The 20,673-nt window shown below is 45.7% G+C and overlaps 1 protein-coding gene across 2 annotated transcripts in view; it reads left to right on the forward strand.

Moving 5' to 3' along the window:
- HRAS (HRas proto-oncogene, GTPase) overlaps positions 1 to 20,673 on the forward strand; it is a 42,414-nt gene that overhangs the window by 11,668 nt on the left and 10,073 nt on the right. Inside the window, exons 1-2 of one of the 2 annotated variants that reach the window (XM_054068259.1) lie at positions 16,646 to 16,783; positions 19,080 to 19,233. In XM_054068259.1, coding sequence (XP_053924234.1) covers positions 19,123 to 19,233 — 111 coding nt within the window. In that variant the 5' untranslated portion in view covers positions 16,646 to 16,783; positions 19,080 to 19,122. Of the gene's footprint in view, positions 1 to 16,645; positions 16,784 to 19,079; positions 19,234 to 20,673 lie in introns of those variants that run through there. The other variant, XM_054068258.1, reaches the window with a different exon arrangement.

The following is a 20,673-nucleotide window of genomic DNA, read 5'->3' on the forward strand; positions in this document are numbered from 1 at the left end:
CCTCCCTGCCTCTCCTGGTCCATCTCTTGGTGGGCATGAAAACTGGCATGAAGAGCCTTCCAGGCTCTCCAGACAATGACATTCTTGCAGCACAAAGTGTTTGGTGGCTGGGACGTTTCTCTTTCTTTGCCTCCTGACACAGAGGTGGGTCAAGGCTTACAGCTCTGCCTTCTCTTCAGCTAGCCCTCCAAAATGACTTGGATCCACTTGGAATATTGTTACAGTAAAAACACTGTGAAGCTTTCTTGGTGCTGTATACTTCAGGGCATGGGCTTCTTGCTTATTACTTGAAATGTAGTGTTACCTTTGGGCCTTCGGGACTGGAAGTGCTTTTGTGTTAGGTGCAGTGTGAGTCAGTCCCTCTCTGAAAAGCTTACAAGCTAAGTGCAAGATGAGGAACATCAGAATGCAATTCACCTATCCAGATGTTGATATCTAATATCCCAGTTGCTTATCCTCAGCCCCCCTGCATAGGCAGCACTTCCATCTCATCCTGATGCAGATAGATATCTGAACCAGGTTAGACAGATTGTGCTTGTGTCTTGTCATTGATCGAGAGGCTCTCGATGATAGGCTGTCATGGAGATGTCTGTGTGGTGAGATGAATCCCATCTTGACATTGAGCAGGTTTAGGGTAGTGTGAAAAGAGAGCAAGACAGCATTGAATGTAGTCTATCCATGTTTTAATGGTGTGCTGTCTCATTTGCTAAACCTATGCCTCTTCCTTTGCTCAAGAAGCTACCCTTCATTTTTGTTCCTTGCTGACCAAGAGCTGAAGGGATATCATCTAGACAGCAGCTTGAAGGCAAGAGTTAAATACCTCTCAGAGATGCTCACAGCAAAGGTGCTAGGACAGAGCTTCAAGTCTGTCCCATCTCTGGACCAAAGGGCTTTTTTAACTAAGCGAGGGCAGAAAGCTTAGGTAGGAATGGGGTAGTTTTGCCCGTTTCATTCTTTCATACTAACAGCTGCCAGCATAGGTCAGGGGTTGTTTGGATACTACTCAAGAGCTTCTGCCCTCATATGTGTGCCCAAACAGCAGTCTTGTTATATTGCAGTGGGGAAAGGCATGAGACCTCTAAATATGGAGCTGAGACAAGGGCCTGGGGACTTCATATCATGAATTAACAGGTGATAGCTGGCAAGAGCCCTCTGCAAGGGCTGTGCATCTAGGTGTTAGGCTTGATACATGAAACTCTTTGTGTTAGGGGAAAAAAGAGCTTTTTGTCCCTAACACTGAAGTTAAATGCTATAATGAGGCCTTGGGGATGATGGGGTCAGTTTCTGTAGTTTTGTATCCTACTTAAGCTGAACCTTCATGGTTGCTTTGAAGACCCTGGTGTGGTCTACAGGGAGCAGGTTAGAGGGGAGCCAGAGCTGTTCTTGAAATAACTGGAAAAACACATCTGAGCCCACTGAAAGGAATAAAGCCTGGTAGCCTGGGGAGGATTTTCTTTACTGGCTGAGTTTCCAGTTTGTTTTGGAGCACTTGTTCCATCCTGTCTTTTGCTGGGGAAGAACTAGCCCACTGGCAGAAATGTGGCGCAGTGGGTGTTTCAGAACCAAAAAACCTGTCTGCAGCAAGAGCCCGTGGAGCTTGAACTTGGGCTTTGAGTCTATTTGCTGGCAGCTGATTGCAGACCTGCTTGTCAAGGGACAATACTGTGCCAGGCTCTGCCCTCTGTCTCATGCCTGTGTGGTCAGTATTAAATCCCAGAATCCTGATGGAAACCACAGTCAGTTTTGTACCTCACTTTTAGTTTGTTATGGAAACTCATGCTATAATTCCCATCAGTTCAGACACCCATAAAATCGTGGTTAGCTCTGGAGATTCTCTGGAAGTCTATTGTGTGCACCACAGACGCTTCAAATTTTGCAATAGCAGGGAATTTATTAAGGGAAAAATCTCTGGCTGACTGTAGGTGGGAAGAGCATATACTATGCTGCAATGTACCTTATATTCCATTATACAGTATATTTTCCTCACTTTTCCTCTCCCTCCTCACTTTCTCAGCTATACATGTCCACCACAAGCTTTTCTACTACTGCTCGTGCATCTAGGCAACAGAAGGCAAGGCAGAGCATATGAAAACCTTCAAGAGGCTTTCATTCAGGAAGGAGCGTATATCAGGGCCTTGTAGTTAAGACCCACAGTGTACATTTTGCTCTGATACTCTCTTTGTTGCCGTTCCCTTCTGAATTTTGGCACAATAAATAGTGTCCATGTTTGAAGAGCATCCCAGTAGAGAGGCATCTGGCACAGCTTCTCGACATTTCTGCTGCATGTAGACTCTTGCCTGGTGAACAAGTTCATCAGTGGTACTGAACAGCGAGTGTCTGCCTGCCTGTTTTGCCTGCTCACCCAAAGGAATTCCTTCTGTTACTCTTTCCAGGTTGCAAAAACAAGTCGGAAAGGGAGAGATGTTAGCACAGGGATTTGGTTTGCAAAATACCTACAGTGCCTTGCTGTGCTTTGTTGCTCATGTGCAAAACCCTGAGCCCCATCTGCAGGAACAGTATTGTGCTAGTACCAGGTTTTTGCTATAATCAGCCTGCTGCTGGTTGGATGTTCTTGGGCAAAATAGTGCTTTTACCTGTTAATTTTTGCTACTGACAGTACACTTGCTACCTTGTCAACAGGAGACAGTTCACAGAACTCTGGGAGATGTGCAGTGATGTCATTTGGCTGTTTGCTTTCCTGCTTGAAGCAGGCACTTGTATGCATGTTGCAAAGCTGGTGAGAGAAACCAGGATCCATCAGTCTTTTTCAGGAAGGTTTTGTAACTATATGACCTTGTGATTAATTTCTATAGTTGACTAATATCACGTATGTGTAACTAAATCTAGGCAGACAAAGCTATATGGAACCTTTGGCATGGGAAATAGTGCAAGACTATGAAGTTGTGTGTCATGTCCAGTGCAGAGCTAACCTTGTTGCACCAAGGACTTCCTTAAGATTTTACCTTTAGGGTGGGAAGACAACTCCCATCTCAAGGAACACCAGTTTTCTTCTGTACTCCACCAAAGGCTGTTATGCTTTCTGATTCAGCTCTGCAAGTACTGTCTAGTAACCTCAAACTGGATATGAAGTTGGCTGATATTATTGCCCCTGTGAAGGCTAACGCGAAGGAGAGAAGATTGAAGGAACATGTCTCGGCCTGAGTCAGCATTGCGGAGTTGCAAGCATGTCTCTGTAGAGCCTAGTGAAAGGTCACTGCCTTATCTGGCTTGATATTTTACTGGTTGCACAACTTGCATGTCCTGTAGATGCAGATATTTTCCCGGGGTTGGCCCGGGTTGCCCAAGGAGGGTGTTTGTTCAGATTCTTATGCTTTGCAATTAATATAAGCTTGCAATTAATATAAGATTCTCAACTCTGCGTGAGAGAGAGAAAGGGAAGTGGTGCTATGTGATTTTTCCCTCTCCCTGTTGTTCCTCACCAGCTGGCTACTTTGAAATGAGCTCATTGTGGTTTTTTTACTTACGAAGCAACATGTTGCTGCAAAGTCGGTTTCGGAGAGGTTGTGGGAGCTTTTGTCCAGTGTTGTGGCAGCTGCTGCAGGCAAGGTACAGACAATGTGTAGTGCTGGGAGTACTCAGCCTGCAAGGTTGAAGTGGATGCCAGCCCAGGCATGGTCCTCCATCCCTGATGCATTCCCACACGTGCTCAGCGGCAACTGGTAGATGCTAGGCCTGCGTTGCTCTTTCTTGTCATCGCTGCTTTTGCGTGATCTGAGTGAAGTTCACACCGTGGGATGTTGTTAAAGGAATCTGAACCTGGTGCGTTGCAAATAGGTCTCTCTACCTCCTTCAGCTAAGGCAGCGTTATTTCAAGAGGACTGTGTGAAGCGTGCCAGGCACTGATGCAGCTTATGGAGATATTAATGCATGTTATGTCCTGAGCTACTGGATGAAAATTGACTCCTTTAGAGGGCGAATTCCCTCCATTTCCATACAGGTTCAAAAAAAGGTATGTAGTTTAGACCTGGAGAGCGCACTTCATCTTTAGGTACAGTGAGAAAACTTTGAAACCTCATGAAGCCTGTGGTACATCATATTTTTCAGAGTACTCTCTGAACTGATTTTTTTTTAACTCTTCAAGAGCAGTGATTGGTGCTGTAGAATAAAAGAAGCCCTTGTTTAAAGTGTTGTGGAGGAGTTGCTTCCCTATGAAACTCAGCCTGGGCCATTGACTGTGTTTCACAGTGATTTTGGCTCATCATGTCAGTGTTGTCTTCAGGTCTTGCAGTCATGTGGAATTTTTTTAGGGGGAGTGGGAGGGTATGAGGGAAGGCCAACTACATGAATTTTCTTATCTGGTCAGAGTTCTAACTGTTAGCTTAAGCTATGTTTGAGTTGGCATAGTACATCCTGAGTTTGATCAAAAAGTTGTGGAAGTAAGGGCAAATGAAGCCTATGGAATGGCAGCCACAACTTGGAACAGCTTCTTTGTGGTAGATCTCTGTTTGGGTGAGAAATAGTAGCTTCAGATATACTTTTCTTCACTGCAAGTGTTTCATCTTCTATGTCCTATGTTAGATGCACATGTGAAAGGCAAAAGTCGTTATATGAGGTGATAAAATATTTGTGATTGGTAGGGGTTTGAGACCAGACCCCAAGTCCTAATTGGCCTCTGATGGAGGGATTTCGTTAAGAATGAGACAACTTTTTACCCCAGGTTTTTAAGGACTTGTGGGGGTACATTGACAAACCCCAGCTTTCGGAGCTCAGTGCTTGCTTTGCTGTTGGAATATGATTTTTCCTCTTGTGTTAATATACTCTCTCTACAAAACACTGCGGCATCTTTTTTTGTGTAAGTTTCAGGTTAAAATTGGCTGTTTTTACTTGTGGGTTGGTGGTTTTCCATGTGATTTTTCTGCTTTAAAAAAAGTTTTCTTACAAACATTTGATCCATTTTTTTTCCTATATTTTATTTTTTCTGTTGAAGTTCCTCTGTGGGAACAATGAGAGCTGTGTAGGAACTGTATCCACTAGACCACGCTGTGGCCTTGAAGGTTCATTGTAGGGACACATCTGGTCTTCAGGGAGTTGCTTTCTGAAAATAAGAGGATTTAAGTGGGAAACCAAGCAGCAGTTTATTTCTGGTTAGGTGTGAACGATGTCCAAGAGTGAGAAACTGCTGTGTGTGCCTAGGAGCCCTGAGAACTGGCATTAGTGAGCTCTATTGCTGTCAAATGAAGCAATGAGGCTTTATCAGCACATCACTTCTTTCTGAAATATCAGTGGTGGCTTATTTCTCTGCCAGGCTTCTGTGAAAGCATGTGGTCGTGTTTGAGATCTCACAATGCTGGCAAGACTGTAAGAAAATAAAAACCAGACATGCATAATCTCTGAATTTATTCTTCTAAGGAAGGAGGATTTTGTCCTGCTGAGGATTTGAGGTGAAACAGATCCATGAAGTAGAGCCCCTGACTGCAGACACTTTAGTTCTCTGTCCTTTAAGGAAAAAGAAATACACAGCAAAACTCTGAAAGAGCTGCTTGATCAAAAGTGAAGACTTTCTGAAGTTGTTCCTAGTGGTTGTCTCCTCAGGGAGATCATTTTCATATGTTTTGAGTAATTTCTGAGTCCAACTCCAAACTCACAAAACAGACTGTATGGTGACAAGAGCTAGGATTTTGCATCATCTGATTAGACTGGATCATCATCTTTAACAGTGCCAATTCATTTCATCTGTCTGTTTTTCTAATCACTGGGGAAAAGAAAAAGCCCCAAACAGCTGTGTGACATTTTATCATTACTCAAACTCTTGCAGTCTTGGATGGTCAACAAAGGCACCATGGACAAATTTTGTGGATGAGCAGAACTGGCCAGGAACCCCAGACCATGCATAGGACCAGGCTCCTTCCACTTGAACAACAACTTCATAGCTGTTCCAATTCATATTTATAGTAGCAGACTGAAAGAAAAAAAAACAAAAACAAAAACAACCAAAACCACCAAACAAAAAACCAAACCCACTTGAAGGTCTGAAAAGGGGTGCAGCCACCTGTCTGAATAAGCGTGTAGACTGTGATCTCTTGGTACACATCCCATCTCTGTTCCACCAGCTGTGCCCTGCCGCTGATATTCTTTAGTGGTATTTGCTGTAGTCCGAGAGATAGTAGTATGAAGGTTTTGGTGCCCTGAGGTCCAGTTCTCAATCCCTTTTCCAGAAAGCGTGTCTCAAATTATCAGAGTTTCAGTTCTTCTGTCTTTGTTGGTGTTTGTGAAGGCAGATGCAGAACATGGTGGTAACCAATAGAATAAAAGGTTAGGAATTGTTTGCTGGTGGCTGGGCGCTGATGGCAAAGTGTGATAGCATGAAATGCTCTCAGCGATTTACAGAGTAGGTGTAGGTCATGTAACAAATCATTCTATGCCCCTCAAATGTAATAGCACATAGAAAATATAATAAATTTTACTTACAGTTGTATTTTATTATATGCTGGGGAACTGAAGGCAGATGCTTGGATTTTTCCCAGTGGGAGGTTCAGGTTTTGGTATATTTATTTATTTATTCACATTTTAAACCAAAGAACCATGTATCGGCTTGATCTTTGCTGCAGTAGTTCCTCTGTTTTGGTCCCCAGGCATTGTCTAACAGGTGCCTGCACCTCCGCTAGGGTGGATGAACCCGGAGGCTACTGTGTAACATGTGCAGGCTTATCTTTGTCACTCCCCTTGCAGAAATTCCTTAGAGAGGCTGTGTTCATCCTTAGGCCTCAGTGATAGGGAGCGAGCAAGGGCTTGCTTTGTGCTTCTTCACAGAAGGTCCTGGGAAGACACTCAGCTGCTGATCCCATGAGCAAGTCCTCTTTGCCAGTGCCCAATAGCACCGTGTGCATTTCCTCATGACAGCAAAATCCCTGGGGAGGAGGAAACAACTCAGTCACCTCCTTCCTTCTACTTGTTGATTGCTAACTTTTATAGCTGCTCTGTAGGCACTTTCTGTGCCTCCCTGGCTGAACGAAGGTGTATACTTAATCCTTTCTTTCCTAGGAGGTGTCCATCTACCTTGGTACTGTCTCAGGATACGTAGAGGGATGAATGTTTCAAGTGGGCTACGGCTGAAAATTAAAACAGACCAAGAGAGGTCCTCAGTCCATGTTGACTGTCTTTGCTTTAGTCATTTCACTGCACTACTTTTTACTTTTTCCTTAGGGTAATCCTTTGAGGTCAGATCTCGGTTTTGGGACTCATGTGTTTGGTTCTGACTTCTTAGCTTGGGCTATTGTCTTCCTTCCTTAGGGAAACTTAAAACAAAAAATCTTATACTTTGTCCGTACTACACATGCACGGTGGCTTAGGAGAAGCGTCAGGAGAAGTCAGCTTTCAAGCTAGAAGTTTGTCTTTTGTGACTATGTTTTTTAAAGCTAGAACTGTTTGCATGAGCCTCATGAAGTTCGAGAATAAATCCAATGAATGCTGCTGTGTTTCTTTTTAAAACATCTGCAGTGTGTGTTTCCCCAGCATTGCAAAGTTGTCTCTGGGCAGCAGGATCAGAAAGTCTGAGAGGCTCGTTGGGAGATGGCTGGATGCTGGGAAAGAAAATGGGAAGCTGTATATACAAGCCTGGTAAAAAAAGAAGTCATGTTGATAGCTTGGAGACCTCATTGCTGTGAGGTGTAAAGGGAAGACAGTGGCTTCAGAAGATAAATATTTGACTGTTTTACAGACAGCAGGGACAACCAAAGTTGAAAAGAAAGAAGTTCTGTAAAGTGGAAACTTTGGCATAGGACACCCCCCCCCTTTTTTTTTTCTTGTAGATCTGGCAGGATGAGAACAAAGATGATTTTCACTAGAAAGAGTAAAAGAGGATTTGGGGTGATGTGAGAATTCCCTACGTCTTTCATGCCTGGCTGTCGCTTACGCTGCTGTGATGAAGTTATATTACAGTAATGATAGTGCATTACAGGTCAAAGTTCGAAAATTCTTTCTGTCTGTCTGTCTTTCCATTTGCATGACCTTTTCTTGCTATTGTGTGGGGTTTGTCTGGAGAGTTTGCTGTGCAGGGATTGGTCTGTGATGGAGGTGCATTGTCATGCCTAACAAAAGGATGCTTTGTCTAGAAGAGCACCTGCAGGGTCACGTTACCTTGTTTTCTTCTCCCCAAGCCATGACTCTTCCAGCCCAAGTTGCAGATATTTTGGCTGTACTTTGTGTGATCTCAGTATACTCTCAGGGGAAACCGGGTGCTGAAGAACACCTGTAGGTGTTTTAAGTACCAGCAGTGTCTGGTTGCCAGCTACCTGCCAAGGTGGTATGATCTGTGGACAGATGCTGGTCTGTGGCTGCCTTCTCCTAATAAAGGCTTTCTCCCTGCAAAGACTTGAAGGTTTTCTTCTTTCTTTTTGCAGTTGGGAGCTCATGTTCCAGCTCCCTTGCATTACACTTTTCCACAGTAAGTTGGAAAAGTGATTCTTTTCCACAGTAAGTTGTTATCCCTGAAACTCAGGGCATGGTATGCTTCCTATCTGTGCCCCTTTGAAACAAGCAAATTTGGTTAATGTGTCTGGAAGGAGCATTTGCCAGTGCTGTTATGCTGGTCCAAGTGAGGATCATCGATTTTTGGTCTGTGTAGAGGAACACCTGAGTTAAGTCAACGAGATAGGGCAGGGTTCTGGAGCTTGGTTGTTGTGTCAACTGCAGTGCCACGGCTAGATCTGGATCATCTCATTGCCTTTACCAGGGACCTCTTGAGGGAATGAGGATCAGTTGAGGGATTTCAAGAAGATGTAGGTACACCTAACTTCTAGGTGTTTTCAGAGGGAACTCAACCACTCCACTGCTCTAGGAGGCTTTCCTTATTTGTAATGAGTTTGTCGGATTTCAGTGTTGAGGTAGATCTCATGCAGGCTTGGTGTCTTGTTTTTCTGTGATTTCTTTTCAGCTCTAATGTGCCTGTGGATGCTGGCTGTGAGCTCACCCAAATCCTGCATATTGTCATTGCTGCAGGCTCCTGAGGAAGCTCTGTAAGGAAACACCCCGCCCCCTTCTGCTGATTGTGTAGGTCTGCCAGCAGATGCTGGAGGCTGCAATGGAATGATGGAATAGGCGTTGTGCTCCTGTCCTCTGCATAACCAACCACAGCCATTGATGAGAAGCACAGTTCTGTGGCAAAAGCTTAAATGTGGGGGAACAGAAATTCCCAGCTTTACCATAAGTTTCCTGTGTGACCATCAGCGAGTCACTTAATTGCTGTGGGTTCCTCATTGCAGTGTGGAGTTACTAGTTCCTTGATCTGCTACGCAGTGTTCCTCAGGGGTGGAATGTTTGAACATGCATGGAGGCTACTTAGAGTTAAAGGAGCATGTCCTCTTTGTCTGTGCTGTGGTGCTTGCAAGATAGGCAGGATGAGACTGTGCAATGTTCCTTTGTTGCTCCAGAGCCAAAAGAGGGAGAGTCCTCTCTTTTCAGTATGGAGAGCTGTAATCTCTACATCTTCAGTATTATTTGCAGCAGATCTGTGCTGTGGCAGTGATATATTTAAATAACCCACCCACAGCAATATTGCTTGGATTTATTTTTTTTCAAATCTAGAGTGCTGCAGAGGAAAGGGACATGAGCATTACATTATCGAGCCTATTGTGCTGTTTACCATGAGCAGCAAAGTGAGGTTTGGGTAATCCAGGACCCAGACTTCACAAAGTCTGCTGATCTAGACTTAAATCTTGCACCTTAACCTTTGGACTTCTCTCTTTCTGTCACCGTTGTGTGATGGTTGCTCAGTATTGCGCACACAGCGCATTGGGGATCTCTGCCTGGCTTCAGACGCGGTCATGACAGATTCACTCACCTTGGCTATCGAAGGGCTGCGTTTGGAGATCTTTTCAGACCTCTCTGCCAGCCATGCTCGGTGTTGCCGTTGCTCTAGGTTGCAGCTGGCTGATGCTGCAGCTGCTGGGTCAATAAATCAGCAGCATGCCTGTGAATATCTGCTGCATAGTGACCGATGCACGTTCATGCTTGCAGTAGCATTGTGTCACCCTGCTAATAATGGGTCCTGATGAGAAGGAGACAGGGACAAGGTCCCAGCAGCAGGTGTCTGCTTGCTTCCTTTTATCTCCTCTTCCCGCTGCCCCCTTGTTGTTGGCTCCCTAAGTTGTCTTGCCTCTTGACTTTTCTAATGCGTAGTCTCCCAGCTCCTCCTAGGTTTACCAAAGTGAGCCCTGCAGGTTTGCTTTTTTTGCTGTGTGCCTTCTTCCCCTTGGTACCTCCTCTGCTAGTAAAAGTGTGTGCCTGCAAAGGTACTGCAAGGATGAAATGAATGTGGAAGGATGATTGTTATATTTGATCACGTAAATTAAATGGTTTACTACTCAAAGAGACACTCTGCCAGTATTTGATTTTGGCTGTTTGGGGTTACTCAAGCCGTTCCTTTGAACGAGCTATATGAGCAGCTTTTTATCTGTATCCTGTGAGGAATGGAAAGGCAAGAAGAAAATTCAGTCTTCTTCCCTCATCCCAAGATGGATTGTCCCTCACCCACAACTAGCCTGCAGATGACACTATTGCACCTGTGCTGCTCTACCCTCTGTCTTGAAAAATGAGAGGGAAACGAAAAAGATGCTGTACCACCTTTGCCTGGAAAAGGTAAAACTTTGGAGGATATGATTAGTGGCCTGTGATAGACCATGTGTGGGAGAGGATGGTAGGGATTGGCTCTGCTTTTCCCCTCCCAGTACGAGGTCCTAGGTGCTGTCTGGAGAAGCTGAGGCAGCCAGGTTGGGTACTAACCAAAGGGTACCCCAAGATACACCTGTCTGAGTCCAACTCAGCCAGAGCTGGCTATCCCTGCAGAGAGGAATCCCTCTCACTCCTCCTCTGTGTCTCTTCTCATTCTAGTGGGACTTGAGCCATCCCCAGACAAGAGGATCCTATTTCCCTATGGGGCTGGTTAGCTGTCCAGAAGATGAGTGCTACAGAGACTCCTTGTGTCCCAGGATACTTGTCTGCTTTTCTGCTTCTGGCCAACAGCCACCTGATCCTAATGGCCCTGGCTCACTGTCTGGACTGTCTGCATTGATTATAGTGGGATAGGACATGAGCTGCATGCACCATTTAATTCCTGGAGACCAGTGCTCACCAGTACTTTTGTAATAATATTTTGCTTCAAAGCCTGGCCTTTAAAAAGTCTCTTATCCATTAAATGTTCAAAGAAAATTTTTAAAAAATCATTATCAAAACAGTTCTTGAAACTCCCAGCTGCAAATGCCCTATTTCTTTATTTATTTGCTATAAAAATACATATGTGTTAGGATTTAAAGGAAGCAGGAAGCTAAACAGCCAGACCTATTTCCATTGCAAATTCTCAGTGAAAATGGCTTGGATGTGTTTCCTGACACCAACTTCCTAATTTTTCCCTGTCAGCAGTTGTTTGGGAGGAACAGGGAGAAGGATGGGGAAGGAGAGAAGAATGGAAATCTCATGGGGAAAGCAGGGAAGCTGGGCTGAGGGGGAGCTGGCAGCTCTGACAGCCTGACACTAAGACCCAGTGGGAGACCAGCAGCTTTCCTATCCAAAACCTCTATTGGGATAATTTTGTCTCCTGTGAAGACCCCAGATGGGAAATCACATTGCCTGAATTTAGTTCCTAGCTTTATCATGCATTGATAACTCTGGGCCAGTCCCTTGGCTTGTATCCATCCCCCTTCCTGTCTTCACAATGCGGAGGATGGTGTTTCTGTTCATGCATGGCCAACACCCCAGCCTTTGGCCCAAAGTCTGATGTTCTCTGTCCCTGTTAATAGCTGTTATTGGAGATGTACTTAGACTGGTGCTACTTATTCTTCTGGTCCAAGTTTCTATTTCATTGCACTTTATATCTTGTAGGAACATTAATACAATTTGCAAGTCAAGAGATTACTCAGAGCCTGGGTTTCTGGTTGCCTACCACTAATTTTAGCTGTTACAGGTGTTATTGTCTGTAATACGTGTGTGTTTTAAACTGTCCTCAGCACCTGCCCATCTTTTCATTTACTTAAGGTGCATCACTCTACCTTTCATCCATCCCATTTATGTTTATAGAAGGTATCTTGATGCAAAAGAAGGTTAAGAGCTGCCTCTTCTCTTGAGCTCCACTTTGGTCTCTCCATTGCACAGAGTATGTTCTTTTTTTGTTTTTATGAAAAAGGCTGGGAGGCCTAGTCTTTTCCAGGGTGAGGTGGAGAGCTGCCAGCCCAAGCAGGGAAGCATCTGCTTCTGAGCCATGTGCTCCTTCCTGGGAGGCTGAAGAGAAGATGAAAGTGGAGGAGCCCTCACAGTTTGCAGTGTTCTGCATCTCAGCAGTTAGAGCTTTTCCTCCCCAATAACGCTTTCTCATATGTGTTGGCAGAATCAACACTAGGTCGTAAGTCCTGACTGCATCATAAGAGTTCAGTTTTTATTTATTTCATTTAATTGTCTGCTGTTGTTCCAGCCTGCTTTGTGGTACATTTATGCCTTTGTGCATCCACGTTTACCAGGCTTTCAAACAAAATTCCAGTCTCCTCTTTCCTTATGCAAGCTACTGTTGCTCATCTAGAGTCTCAAACAGCACTTGCGTGTTAGATCACAATTCACGAGCATCATTTGAAAACTGTCTTTGATTTCTTTAAACCACTGGCCCTGCCAGATGGAGACAACTGGTGTTTTCAGCTAGCAACTTGGGTGCTAGCCCAGATGGTGTCTTCAACCTGCTTGTGATTTTGTCTGTGTTCAGCAGTGGGGTGGGATGTGTCACTTGCTTGCCTGTCTCCTTCAAACCTTTCCATGGACTGGCAGCAAGTAACCTGCAGAACAGCATGCTTTCTTTCTGTGGAAGTTAACTTGGAAGATTGTTTTTTCTGCAGAGACTATGGTGGGACGGGCTCCTTGCTGTCGGGGAGAAGGAAAGAGTGGCGGTGGTGGGAAGTAAAGATCTCTCTGCGATTCACAGGCACATCGCAGCACCTGCCAGAGTTTTGTGATGGTGTGCTACTCCCTATGCCACGTTCGTGGTGCTAGAGATGTGGGCATGAGCAGTTCTGGTTTATAAGCTCGTGAAGTAAGGGGCCTGCTAATCTTTCTTTGGAATGTAGTAATTTTGGTGGCCTGCATTGTCTGGGGAGAAAATCTCTTCATCTAGAGGGAAAGCTCTCAGGTAGTTGATCTGTTCTTTGGTTTTATGGTGTTATTGACTTGTGTAGTTTGGTTGCTGTTTTGGGTAGGGTAGGTAAAGCTGGCTACCACTTATTTTTCTTAGACTAAGCTGACAACAAAGAACTTTCTTAAGAATATTTATTATTTGGGAGGGAGAGCAAGAATAGCGTAGCTGGACCTGCTTACTGCTAACAGCCAGTAATTCTACAGCTTTGTCTATTACTCAACTATCAGACAGCTGAAGCAGAAACGAGGGAACAGAAACCAGGCAGCAGCTTTGGTGAGGTGATGATGCTTTCTTGCTTTCATTTGTCCTTCTATCTGTTCTGAAGAGGGAAGACGAGTAGGGACTTCGTAAGTCGTTTGTGGTTGCGTAGTCTCTGGCAAAGGGGTTGTGTTGCCAAAGGTCTTTCAGCTAGAAACTGCAAGGGCTGGGCCTGGTGCGAGGACCTGTCCATGTCCGTTCAAGACCCTGTGCAAAGCACATAACTTGAACCTTGTTGCTGGAACATATTTATGGCTGCTATGGAGAGGCAATCCCTCTCTTCCAGATCTGCCTGTGCTTCAAACCTGCCTGCAGCTTTCTTCCTCCCAGGTTTCTCCTTGAATGCATGCCTGTGTTTTGATCTTCCTGCATGATGTCATTCCTTAGATCTTTTCTTTTTTACCTCTGGAACAATACCTTTTGTGCTCAGTCTTTTGGGACAGGCTGCCTCTTCCTTCAGATGTTGAAGAGCTTGGAGAAGATGGAAGAAGTCATTCTGTTCCTCTTAGACTTTTTTTCTTTTTTTTTTCCTAATAGAAGACATTATCTCCAAGTCATTTCTCCAAAGCAGGGCCACCGTTAGTGGTTGTTATTTCTGTCTTTGGCATCCCTCTCTTTTTTTCGTCTGTGGCTATACTGTCTGAGTTTGCAGGTATACAGCAAGCAAGCCAACAGCCAAGCACTTTGGGTTAGATTTGCAGCCGACTTGTTAATTTAAAAAACAGCAAGTAAATTAAAGTGAAGGATTGGATAGACAGATTTGTAAGAGGAGATTGTTGTATTTGATCACTTGATACCTGAGCTTTTCTTGTAACTGGTGGTGTGATGGAATGTACTGATGAGGCCAAAACCCTTGAGTTCCTCACCTCTGCTTCTGCTGAGTGAGTTTCTGGAGATTTCACAGTCAGGTGCCCAAAACCACCTTTCCTCCTGCAGAGGAGGCTCTGTGCTGGAGAAGAGAGACTGAAGAATGTTGGGTTGTTCTTTGCAGGAAGGAGTTGGATCTCTAGGTAGCACCTGTAACCTCGATGCCTACACCTGCTTTAGGTGTTAGCCCCATGAAAGCTTGCGCCAAATGTCTCAGCCCTTGCTTCTGCGGGCAAAGCCTCCATGCTGGCAGGGGAAAAGATAGAGATGTGCCTTCTGCTCTCACCTATACCTTCATTCCCTCCCTGCAAGACAAATGTAGGATGCTGGTGTGCACTAGGGCTGAGCGCTTGCTCTCCAAGTTTCCTGCACAAGGCTGGCAAATGTTTCTTGTTTGCCAGAGCTGCATGGCTCTGGCTGCTGGGCTGGGAGTGGCTGCTGCTGCCAGGTGAAGGCACTTGGTTGAGGCTTTCCTAGACAGCTTGGGAGCCAGGGTCCTCTTGCAATGGGAGAAAATCCACGAGGTCAGGAAATACAATAGCAGTAGTTCTGGCTCCATACTGGGGCTGTTGGTTTGGCACATGGATCCCAAACCTTCTTTTTCCAGACAGTGCTCCTTAGTAGCTCTCCTCCTTGCTGTCTAACTTAGCTATTTGTCTGACAACCCTGTGCAGCTTTTGCTGGGGGGTGCAACATTTGAGTACTACAGAGGTGATAAATTTGGATAAGGAGGGAGCACAACAGACAGTGATCTGGGCCAGGCTTTCAGATCCTGAAGAGCTTGCAGAGGATGGAAGAAGTGCCGTTTCTGCTCAGCATGGGACTGAGGAGCTTTTGTGTTTCCCTCTGTTATTTTGTGGTCAGCTCTATCTAGGCTTTCTGTTAGCTGCTGAGAAATAGAAACTCTTGTTTATCCTCCTCTAGAAAGCCTCACATCAGGAGCAGCTTTCACAACAATGAACAGACTGTAAACCTCTGTTCGGTGTTTCCCCAGACTGAACATGAAAACTTGTGGTATCTTGTCATCTCTTAGTCAGGTTCCCCACTCTCTCTTCCCTGACTTTGTTGTTTAGGAGAGCCAAAAACATGGTCCCTGGGATGACTATTTCTTGAACGAGTCCCTGTAGTGGTGCTGATGCTCACATGGCGTTGACGAATAGCCACCCCTGCACTGAAACTTGAGTGCACCGATGAGCATCCATGCTCTTCCAGGGTTGGGGAGCAAAGAACACTGTGGGGAGCTGTGAGATGGTGTTGGTAAGGTCAACTTAGGGAAGAGACTAACTGCCCAACTGTAACAAAGCTTGGCTGTAGGAAATCTCTGCTTTCCCTGCAGCCTTTGGCCAGGCTTCTTTCTCTGTGGTATGTGCATGTGCTCTGATGAGCAGTTGGGTCTGCATGTGCACTGTGACAAGCTTGCCTCGTGGATCCTTTGGGAAAGGAAGAGACACCATCTAAACACTGATTTTGGCACACATTAATTCAGGCAGCTGTGCCCAGAATTGTCCATCGTTCTCTACATTCTTGCTCTACATTAGGACACATTTTGCAGTGATTAGTGAGCTGGACTGACTCGGCATTCTCTACAAGTGGCAGAATCTTTCCTGCCATTGCCAGGGTGAGGATGGCATGCAGAGTAGTGAAGAGAAAGCTGAGGCTTCTGCACCTTCTAGTTACAGTGTGAGTGAGCAAATGCCAACACTACAGAGTTGTGGGTTTTTTTTAATGTAAATTGTCCATATACTGGCTGTGAGTGGTGGGGAGCAATAGTTTTTTCACGCCTCTCTTTTTCCCCACCTCTTGGGTGGGTGTAGGGCAGGGAGGGAGCTGTGGATGTGTGTTTTTCCAGCGGAGCCAGAACTCAAACCTCTGGGATGGGATGGTGATGTGCAGGGCTTGCTGATATGTGGTTGCCACTCTGCTGTGCAGTGGAGCTTATTAGCTCAGCTGAGGTCCAAAGCAGGGGAAGACTCATGTCTGACCACCTCAGCCCCCACCTCCTGTTGCAGTGTGGACCAGGATGGGGAGCTGTGTGGACTGGGGGCCTATTCTGAAGGAATAGGCCAAGCAGTGACTTCCACTGGTGTGATTTTCATGAAGGGACCCCCTCCTTGAGATGAGAGCTGGGTGCAGTTTCTTCAGACCCTCAAGACCCCTCTGTGTTCAGCTGTGAAGCTGTTCTGCTGCAGGAGCCATCCCCTCCTGGCCAGCAGTGTTGATGGAAAGGGGCAGTTGGCATTTGCTCCTCAGTCCCTATTTTAGTCTGTTGTTGTCCCTCATGGTAATTCTCTTCCCATCTGAGAGAGATAAGAGTCCAGGGGCGGGGATTTCTCTTATCTCTGAGAAGCAGTATATGTGAGAAGTTCATATGTGTGAGGGTGCGCATTAATGGTGCAGAGCAATGTGTGTACGGTCAATTAATATGATCGCTTAAATTGTCTCTTATAGCCTTGCTTTCGACCTGCATCTCTTCCTTGCAGCCAGAACAGAGGAACACTGGACTTTTCTGGGAAGCAGTAGCGCTTTGGGGTATGGACCTAGGGTATTGCATTATTTGCACCTTATTTCCCTTACTTTTCCTCTGTGTTTAACAACCTTCAACTTCTCCAGGAATGAAGAATGGCATGGCAACCTGAGGTCCTTTTTGGCATTGTGTTTGTGCTCTGATTCCTCTCTTGCAGCTCCTACCCTGCCCTTCTTTCAGGATCCTGCTTGCTGAGAAGGGCATGAGCTTTATTTACATTCTGGCTACAGAGGCGGCAGCTGAGAAAAGGGCTTTGGCAGGTGGTGGTTGTGTCTGACTGCTCCCAGCTTGAGTGGGTGATTGAACTGTCTGAGTGGTTTAAGGTTGCAGTCAGGTGGGGATTGAAAGCAGAAAGTTCTGGCCTCCTTTCCATTAATTCTTTGCTGCATTAGCAAATGCATCAGTTGCAGACTGGATGTAAAGGGGCCCTTGCTGGCATTGTTTGTACCAGCTTCCAGGGTTTCAGGAGCAGGGCTGGTGAGGCCAGGGATGAGAGTGGAGTGATTTAAATGTGCTAGTGAGGTTTGTCTAGTCCTTGTGTGATGATGTTGCAGGCTCTGTCAAATGGCAACTGGCCAGGGGAACTGTGAGCTCATCTTCCCACTACCCACTGCATTTTGGGCGGCTTCCCCAGAGCTTGAAGACAATGGCTGCAGATGAGTATCTGACCCGGGGGTTGCAGTGCAATGAGTGTAGATTTCTATTTAGACTTTCAGGGTTTTGTAATCTTCCTGACTGAAGTTCCTCTTTCTCAGTGGAGTTGAGCAGAAATTTAAGGGTGGTGTGGAAAGATGAATTTTCTCCTGCTGAGGCACCATGGCAAGCACAGGGTGCTGCAGAAGTGTGGTTTGTTCATCCTGACCCTAATCATCATTCCGAATTAGAATTTCCCATGATAGCGTCTCTTGCTCCCCTGTGGGGCACACTAACTTCATTTTGTGGGAGCAGAGGTGCTGCTTCCATAGTCATCCTCCCTCTTCAGTGGCCAGCGCTGGGAGGCATAGTTAGCCGGAGGATGGGCAAAGGATGTGGATGTGCCACCACCTCAAACCTGGTTTGAGGTTTAATGCAGCCTTGAAGGTGAAGACATGGAACTAACAGCATATTTGGAGGGATGGGACAACTCAGATCCCATGGTCATTGGTAGCCAAACTACACTGGCCAAAGCTTTCAAATCTAATGACTTTGGATCACCAGCTTGAGAAAAGGCAAATTGGAGGAAGTGCTGAGCACTTCTGGGAAACCAGACCTCTCAAATCGGTTGCTTTAGGGTTTACTTTTTATTTGCACAGCCTGTACCTCTGTTTTCTCATCAGAAACACTTGCTTGCCTCTTGAGGTTTGCTCAGAATTTGCCAAGTTTGCATTCAGACCAACAGGCTAAAGGACTGCAGCTTGTCCCAGGATAAACAAAGTTTTGTGTTCAGTTTGATGAATTATTTTGCACGTTTTAAAGTTAGCTTCATTACTAGCAGAGAGTATCAGGTTAAATAACTCTGCATGCTGCAGTTGCGTGCAGAATGTCTAGACCCAAGTTTTGTGGTTTTAGGTGAGGCTATCTTATGTTTGAGACCCCAGAGCATCGGACCGTAAAAGCAAAAGAAAGACAGTGGATCCTAGGGGCATGGCACAGGGTGACAGACTGAAATAAGTGTAATTTTCTCTGGTTAGATTCCCAGGATAGCCAGTGTGCCAGGTGAGAAGAAGCTAAGTAAGCCCTTGACCCCTGGGACACGTGGGCCGTCCCACCATCTCCCAGTTCCCAGGCCAGGTCTGCCAGGGTGGTATGTCTGCGAGCTTGAGATGAGGCATTGGAGTGGTCCTGGAGAAGAATACCCTGCAGTGGCAATTTCATTGACAATTTCATAAACATGTTGCATTGCTGGTGGTGGCTTGTTGGTTTTCACCCCAAGGAGTGAGAAGTGGCAATTTGCCGTCCAGAATAGCAGTGAAGTGGGTTTACCTTGTCGCATCTTCAATCCCTACCAAAGTCAAGCAATTTAAAAGAGCCTTTAAAACCTTGAGAGGTGCATCCCTTCACCTCTGCCTTGCAGAATTCAGTGTCTCTGCATTACAATGTGCTGGATCCCAGACCTCAGTGTCTCTGCCTCGCAGCATTTAGGTATTCCTGGGTTATACAGAAAACACTGGGAATGCCCAGTACCTAAGGAATAGGGCTGTGCTTTGCAGATATCTGCCTTTCCTGGCAGAAAAGGGGAGCTGACTGCTCAGCCCCACGGCAGAGCTGGCAGTGGTCGGATGGGACCCTCTCTTAATGTGTTGGCTGTATTTCTTCTTGCAGGTGGTGGTGCTTCTGGAATTCCTGAGCTGGGGTCGGCTGGAAGATGACTGAATATAAGCTGGTGGTGGTGGGAGCTGGTGGTGTTGGGAAGAGTGCTTTGACGATACAGCTCATTCAGAATCATTTTGTTGATGAATATGATCCTACAATTGAGGTAAGCAGCACTGGACATGATGTCTGTCTCTATATTTTCCTCTTGCTCTTCTTCACCTTACCTCCAGCTGAGAAGGTGCTTGGCTTGGTATCGAGTCTGAACTTGAGCATCTCCTTAACGGAGATGTTCCAAGTTGCTACACGTATGTTTGGAGGTTGCAGTGACTGACTTGCGCCTCCTGCAGAAGGGCAGCAGAAGCAGGCAGGGACTGAGAGGCAGCACAAAAGTCCTGCTTTCTGATGAGATAAGTGTGGGAAGGGGTTAAACATTTGGAGATGAAGAGCCATCTTATGCCTCTGCTTCCATTTCTCCTCCTGTGAAATCAGATGAAATATATTGTCATCTTGTACAGGATGTTTTGAGATTTACTCATGAAATGGGTTTTATTAGAGCTCGGTTGTATTATGTATGTTTTGCAGTTTGAGAAAGATGTGCCGAGTACCTGAACCATTGTAATTCCCAGAGTGCTGCCTGTGCTCCAGTGTGGACAGTTAAAGTTTTGAAGTATTCCGTCTCATAGTCAGCAGGGCTGGTAGGGCTTCCCTGTCTAGCTCTCAGCACCCAGCCTGAAGAAGCAGGCAAGGGCCCTGCGGTCCTTGAGGCTGTGCAGAGCAGGCGGGTATGGTCTTTAATACCCCTTACACTTTTTTTTTTTAAAAAAAAACTTTAAAAAAATTCCATTCTCCAACTGCTTTCACGGTTGCTGGTGAGATGCTAACTATGCTTGTATGACTTACACCTTCATTTGAGGGAGCTGTGGGCAGCAGCTGCTGCTCTGCACAAGAAATCTACCCTAGGAAGGAAAATAGCAGCCCTGTCTTGCCTTTTGGACAATAACCTCTTTGTCTGTAGTCCTAAAGAATCCTCTGCCAGATGAGTATAAATGCAGCTGTGGTTGCCGAGTTATTATTTTTGTAATTAGAATGGCTAAAAGGCCCCAGGTGGGATCAGAAATATGTTCTGGTAGGTGTTGCATGTGTAGTCCCCACCCTGAAGAGTTTACAACTTAAATAAGCAAGACAAGGCATAGTAGAAACGCAGAAATAATCTTAGAATCCTACAGATGGGAAGGAGTGAAAGCACTTAAAAGCACGTGCTATTATGTAATTTGGCCAAGGTCACCTAGAAAGTCAGCAGCAAACACTGGAATTTAATTTAAGAGCTCCTAAGTCTCAGTGCTGCACCTTACTTGCGGATGCAGTTGCCTTCTCCTGCAGCTCTCCCCTCTCCCCATTCCAGGTTGTTTTAGGTAAAAGAGCAGCTGTGGGAGAGCAGCCTTCCTGTGGAAACATCTGCAAGGGTGGGTCCTTTTTTTGGACCTTACAGTGGGCAGAGGTGACTCTCACTGAGCAATGTGTTGGCGTTTGGCAACTGATTTTTTTTTTTTTGTTCGTCTCTAGCTGCTTGCCCCTTGTATGTACCCTGCAGGGAATTCTCTCC

This window comes from Cuculus canorus, chromosome 5 (genome assembly GCF_017976375.1).
Source record: "Cuculus canorus isolate bCucCan1 chromosome 5, bCucCan1.pri, whole genome shotgun sequence".
In the NCBI taxonomy this organism is placed as follows: Eukaryota; Metazoa; Chordata; class Aves; order Cuculiformes; family Cuculidae; genus Cuculus; species Cuculus canorus.